This window comes from Echinops telfairi, unplaced genomic scaffold (assembly GCF_000313985.2).
Source record: "Echinops telfairi isolate 266 unplaced genomic scaffold, ASM31398v2 ScPeMD7_23;HRSCAF=83, whole genome shotgun sequence".
Classification (NCBI taxonomy): Eukaryota; Metazoa; Chordata; class Mammalia; order Afrosoricida; family Tenrecidae; genus Echinops; species Echinops telfairi.
Window position 1 is genome coordinate 42,799,806 of NW_022103920.1, and position 6,907 is coordinate 42,806,712.

Genomic DNA, 6,907 nt, shown 5'->3' on the forward strand with positions numbered 1-6,907 from the left:
GGAGGCCCAATGTCCTTCTGCTACCTTAATACTAAACCTATAAATATAGGCTCATAGATCTATTTCCCCACCCTCATATAAATATATTTGCATATCTACATGTCTTTTTCTAGACCTCTATAAATACCCTTTGCCTCCCAGCTCTTTTCTCTATTTTCCTTGATTCTCCTCCTGTCCCACTATCATGCTCAGTCCCCACCAGGATTTCAGCACTTCCTCTTTGTTACATTCCCCTTGATCATGCCCTACCAGGTCTCACAAACATAGTCTCGTTATTAATTCTCTGGAATTATATTTAAACTGTAAGGATCACATTGTATCAAAGACTTTTGCAGATAAAATTCAGTATTTCAGATAAAAGTCTTATCTTCAAATACAAATCAACCATTTAAACTTCTATTACTGAAGTTTAAGGGCACTGTGAGTTAAGCATTGAGCTAACTCACTCCCTTAAGACTGATAGTTCAAACCCACCAATTGTGTCACCAGAGAAAATTGAGGCTATCTGCCGCCATAAAGATCTAGACTCTCCAAAACCCTATTTAAGGTTGCTCTGAGTAACAATGGACTCAATAGCTGTGGGTTTGATTTGGGGGTGGGGGGGTGGGGGGTTGCTGCAATATTTAAGTGTTCCATTTTCCACCTAAAAATGGTGAAAGAAAGCAGTACATCAGAGAGCACATGTTTCGAAACCTACTATTTCTTTTCTTTGTGTTTAGATTTTCCATTACCTCAGCATAAGAGATTTGGCAACATGTAGTCAAGTTCGTCACTCCTGGATGTCAATGACACAAAGAAGTGCACTGTGGAATGCTGTAAGTCGATGCTGTTTGAAGCAGTTTTCTTATCCTGGTAATCAAAGGGCCCTAGCACTGTAGTGAAGTAGTGGCTTACACATTGGACTGACAGAAGCCGTTAGAGACCACCAGCCACTGTGCAGGAGAATGAGGAGGTTTTCTACTCCCATAAACAGTTACCGTCTCAGAAACCCACAAAGAGTCTCTCTTTGAGTCATCATTGACTGGCTGGCAGTGAAGAAATACAGTCCTCATATATTCTAAATTTAAAGAATAAGAATAAATTTAGCATTATCTTTTGGATTTAAACATAAAGATTCATTGCATTGGGTGGTTTGAAGCCCATCCTGGGTTCATTATTGTGTGTCTCCTTCCCTTACATGGGCACAGACTGTCTTGGGCACAGACTATGGGAAGGGCAGGTTAGAATATGTGGTCCATCTCCACTCAAGTACTTCCTCAATGCAAGAACACTTTGTTCTATTAAACTGGCATTCCATGATGCTCACCTTCCTGATAAGATCCCAGAAGACAAATGGGTGCATACGCAAATGTGGTGAAGAAAGCCGATGGTGCCTGGCTATCAAAAGATAGTATCTGGGGTATTAAAGGCTTGAAGATAAACAAGCAGCCATCTAGCTCAGAGGCAACAAAGCCCACATGGAAGAAGCACACCAGCTTGTGTGATCACAAGGTGTTCATGGGAATCAGGTATCAGGCATCAAAGAACAAAAAATCCTATCATTGTGAATGAGGGGGAGTGCAGAGTGGGGACCCAAAGCCCATCTGTAGGCAACTGGACATCCCCTTACAGAAGGGTCTCGGGGAGGAGACCAGTCAGTCAGGGTGCAGTATAGCACCAATGAAACATACAACTTTCCTCTAATTCTTAAATGCTTCCTCTCCACCACTATCATGATTCCATTCTTCCTTATAAATCCAGCTAGACCAGAGGATGTATACTGGTACAGATAGGAACTGGAAACACAGGGAATCCAGGACACATGAACCCCTCAGGACTACTAGTGAGAGTGGTGACACCGAGAGGAAGGAAGGTGGGGTAGAAAGGGGGAACTGATTAGAAGGATCTGCATATAACCCCCTCCCTGGCAGATGGACAACAGAAAAGTGGGTGAAGGGAGACATCGGACAGTGTAAGATATGACAAAATAATAATAATTTATAAATTATCAAGGGTTCATGAGGGAGGGGGAAAATGAGGAGCTGATAGCAAGGGCTCAAGTAGAAAGTAAATGTTTGAGAATGTTGAGGCCAATAAATGTACAAATGTGCTTGACACAATGGATGTATGTATGGATTGTGATAAGATTTCAGTGTACCTGGCTGATGAGGAAGGTATGCACAGTCGAAGAACACAAAGATTTTTGTGTGCCCTGAGCAGTGTGGACTGGCTGATATCCCATAACACCGGTGTCAAAGCACTGATAATATTTTCAGCTAAAAGGTAAAGTTCTCAACCTTTCATTTTTCCGTGGTCTTCTGAACAAAGCTATTCTTGGTGCTCAAAGTGTTCGTTTATAATTGCGCCACATTTGAAACCTCACCCCCAAAAGGTAGGCAAATGCATCGAAGAGGAGGGGCAACATCCAGTTGTGACCAGAGAAATCTGCTGAGCACGGGAGGCTCTCTGTGCTGACTTGCCTTTCACTGCCACCGGCTCATATTTGCTCTCCTTACCTGTGAGGCTGTGGGCAGAAGTGTTGGATTTTTCGAACTTCTGCACGGCTTCTGTCCTGATCTTAATATTGTGTGTATTCTTTCTCTTCCAGGAAATTTAGGTATATTTCCCCCTTTTTACAAGTTTTTATTAAGAGCACCCCTAAATATGTCATATAAGTCAGAGGCTTGCACTTTAAGCCGTTGATTTTCAAAGGGTTGTCCAGAGACCGGCAAAGTCAGCATCACCCCAGTAACTTGGAAACACAAGTTATGGGTCTCACCCTGGCCGAGGGGTTCAGAAACTCTGGAAGTAGCACCTTGCACCCTGTGTTTTACAATTCTCTCCGGACAATTCAAGTTTTGACAACCAGATGACGTATGCTAGTGTGGGAACTATTGCCTTAAACAAACAAACAAAAATGAATGTAAGACCAAAAAAAAATCCCCAAAATAAACCTTTGAGTCAATTCTGACTCATAGGGACCCTCTTGGACAGATGACTAGACCTGCATAGAACTGCCCCTGCAGGCTGCAGACTCATTTTTCCCCACTCCAGGGTGGCAGCTGGTGGGTTTGAACTGAGACCCATGACACCACCAGGGTTCCTTTGAGAGAAGATGAGTGCTTTCACTGACTGCAGAGTCTTTCTGAAGCACATTCTCTGCTTACCAGTGATGCATGGAATGAGAATATAACAATGCAGTCAAGAATGGGATGGTGGTCAGATTCAATGTAAAGATGAGATCATTATGGACCTAGCGCTCTGGTCTTGTCAGCTCTTCTTGGCTTCTTGGCCCAGGCGAAGTACATGGTGTCACTTGTCCTTTAATCATTAGCAAGTAAGGAGGTAGGGGGTGGTGAAGTCAGCTATTGACTGGACTTCAGACAGCCATTGCAACATTGCCTGATGACATAATTGATCATACTTATTCAGATTCAAATGTTATCCCAACAAAAGTAAAGAAACTCAAGATATGCAAAGCACTACAAAAGAACAAAACAGTAGCCCTCTCATTTGCTGATCTCAAAATCTGTGACATTGCTGTCATAGTCAAAGCAGCCTGGTCCAGGTGCAACAAGAGATACATAGACCAATGGAACAGAATAGCGAACCCAGAAGTAAGGCCATGCACTTACACACAAGTAATTTTTGACCAAGGACCAAAACATGCTAAGTGTGGAAGAAATACTCTCTTCAGCAAATGTTGGCAACATTGGATTTCCATTTGCAGAAGAATCTTACTCCATATAGAAAAAAACAAATCCCAGCTAGATTAAAGACCTAAATGTAAACCATAGAACTAGAAAGATCACCAAAGAACAATTAGACCCCCCAAATACAAAGTTCAGAAGAGGCCCCCCAATACAGGGCATCAACACACTATCAAACACGAGGAAAAACAGTCACCCAGCAGGAGACAGAGTAGATGACTAGACCCTTCTCAAAATTGAAAAATTCATGTGCAGCAAAAGAGTTCAGCAAAAGTACAAAAAGAAAAGCCACAGACTGGTAAACAAACAAACAAGCAATTGCTCATGGCATATCTGACAAGGCACTGATCTCTAAAACCTATAGAAAATTTCAAACCCCCAAAGAAAAAGATAAAAGATGAACGAATAACCTAATTAAAGAATGGACAGAGGACACGAAGAGAGAGTTTACCAAAGAAGACATCCATGGGACCAACACCTGTCTACCATTGCTTCCCCTCTTCTCCCTCCCCCTCCCGTCCCTGGTAACCCTTCAAAGGTTTTTTCTTTGCGTATAAAAACCCTTTCTTGTCTGAATCACAATGGCCAGTGCCCATGCCTTTAGATAGTCCCTTTCACTTTGATCCTCTGAATCTTCTTGGATTAATTCCACATACCAACGATGAATGGATGTTTGCAGGCATTTCTTGTCATTGTGAGTCACACCACTTCAGCAAATGAAGGTCCCCAGGACGTTACTCCACTGTCATCATTAAGTTTGACTTTAGTTTGAGGTAGCAGCTCCTCCCGCAGGCCCCCTTCCAGCCTAGGGGGCCTCTTTTGGCAGTTGTCAGACAATGCCTCGCTGCTATTCCTAAGGTTTCCGTGGGCAAAGCTTTCAGAAGTGGACTACCTCTCCTTTCTGGTCTGTCTTAGTCGGACACTCTGCTGAAACCTGTCCACCATGGGCAACCCTGCTGGCATTTGAAATACTAGTGACATAGCTTCCAGCATCACACAAGCCACCCCAATATGACAGACTGACAAGTGGTGGCAGTACTGGGTACTTGAAAATATTTTAAATGTGTCCCTGAAGAAACACATCTGTCTTATTTATTAATGCTTTTTGCTCTTCTATTCCAGATTGACTTTTCCACATTAAAACATATGGCCATTGATAAATATGTGGTGATGACTTTGCAAAGGTGGCGTCTCAATGTGCTGCGCTTGAATTTTCGTGGTTGTCTTCTCAAACCCAAAACGTTGAGATCTGTCAGTAAGTATGTTGTATTGCAGCTATGTTTCTCTCTTCCCTGGGCTCTGCTTAAACACTTACATAAACAAAAAGAGGACTTCAGTTACAGGGTAAGACCATATGAATGTCAATTATAAGCAATTAGCGTTATAATATGGTCAGCTCTTACTAGATGGTGCATCTTGGAGTTCTTATCACTATTACTGTATTTAGTGATACAGCAATTTGCAACAGAAACTTTGACTCTATTATAGAACCCATGGGGCAAGAAACCCATAAAAAGGCCATTTGAAAATCTTTTGAGTTTGGCCTCTAGATGATTCTCCCAGGGCTCAAACCTACCTTGGAGGTAAAGGTTATATGGTGTCTTCTGAGGCTTCCTTTAGTGTTAGTGGAAATAGAGAGAAAGATTATTCAATAGCCAAGGTAGAGACAAGGAAAAAAATGAGAGGAATCTAGATAAAGTGCTATAAATCCTAGCTGAATTTTTCTTTTTTCTCTTTTAACTTGCTTCCACGTGAAGGTCGTAATGTTGAGCCACAGTGCCAGCTGGGAAATTGAGGATGGAAAAGTGGGAACATGAGGTTATCACTTTTGTAGAAAGTATAAAACCCTGGATGTAGAATCCCTTCTCACTCTCAGTGATCTCATAGGACAGAGTGGAACTCCCTGGTGGAGTTTGAAGCTGGGGAAACGTGATCGAAGGCGTTCTGAGCGTATGGTGGTCACCACTTCAAACCCACTCTCTGCTCTGCAGGATACGGCCTGCTACTCCTGCTCCAGCTTCAATGCATAGCTTTGGAAACCCACAGGGCATTTCTACTCAGTCCTACGGAGCCTCTAGGAGTCATAATTGATTTGATGGCAGTGAATTTTGAGTTAAATCTTTCTAGAAGCAGACTGATACAGCTCTTTTCCAACAGAGTGACGGTTAGGGGGATTCTAAGGCCCACCTTTCCTTTACCAGTGAAGGACGCAAACGCTGAACCCCACAGTCCTGTAGAGAGTATAGAGAAAATCAAGTCATGAAAATGCCTAAGTACAATTCTCTTACTATTCAACGAGCAAACGGACTATATGTTTATTACATCAGGTAATGATGATGTATCCTGGCATATATGGTATATAGAGACAATTTATATTCATGAGGGGGCATCAAAAAATTCATTGAAAAATTGAATGAAAGTGATATATACAGAGCTGTGGGTTAAGCAATGGATTGTAATACACAATGTCAGCAGTTCAAATCCACTAGCAGCTCCATGATGAAAGATGAGACTATTTGCTCCCATAAAGATTTATAGACCTTGAAACCCAAAGGAATTGCTATGAGTGGAAATCAACTTGATGGCAATGGATTTGGGATGAGTTTACACATGTACACACACACACACACACACACACACACACACACAAGGGACGAGGCTTCAAACAGTTTGTGGGAAGATCGCATTGTCTTTCGATTCCATTTTCCACAATGTTTGAAGTCCCCTCAGGTGTTTATACACACACATATATGTGTCTATGTACACATACATTCATATAAACAGTTGTTGTTAGGTACTATCCAGTCCGTTCTAATTCATAGGGACCCTGTGTACAGTCGAACCATACACTGCCCAACACTGTGCCAATCTTCACAACCATCGCTATGTTTCAGCCCATCATTGCAGCCACCCTGTCAATCCATCTCACGGAGGGCTTCCTCATTTCCACGGACCCTCTGCTGTAATGGGAATGCTGTCCTCCAGGGACTGGTCCCTCCTGATCAGGCGTCCAAAGTAAGTGAGAGGGAGTCTGGCCATCCTCGTTTCTAAGGAGCATCCCAGTGGTCCTCCTTGTGAGGCAGATTTGCTCGTTCTTGTGACTGTCCCTTGTAGTTTCCATAGTATTTGCCAACCACGTAACTCGAATGCACCGATTCTTTCCCAGGCTCCCATCTTTATTGCCCACCTTTCACGTGCACATGAAGCAATTGAGAATT

The 6,907-nt window shown here is 42.6% G+C and overlaps 1 protein-coding gene across 1 annotated transcript in view; it reads left to right on the forward strand.

The window, feature by feature from the left end:
- The window catches only part of FBXL13 (F-box and leucine rich repeat protein 13), a 260,497-nt gene that overhangs the window by 105,326 nt on the left and 148,264 nt on the right, over positions 1-6,907 (forward strand). Inside the window, exons 8-9 of the mRNA XM_004702787.1 lie at positions 720-815; positions 4,812-4,944. Of these exons, the coding sequence (XP_004702844.1) occupies positions 720-815; positions 4,812-4,944 (229 nt within the window). The remainder of the gene's footprint in view (positions 1-719; positions 816-4,811; positions 4,945-6,907) is intronic.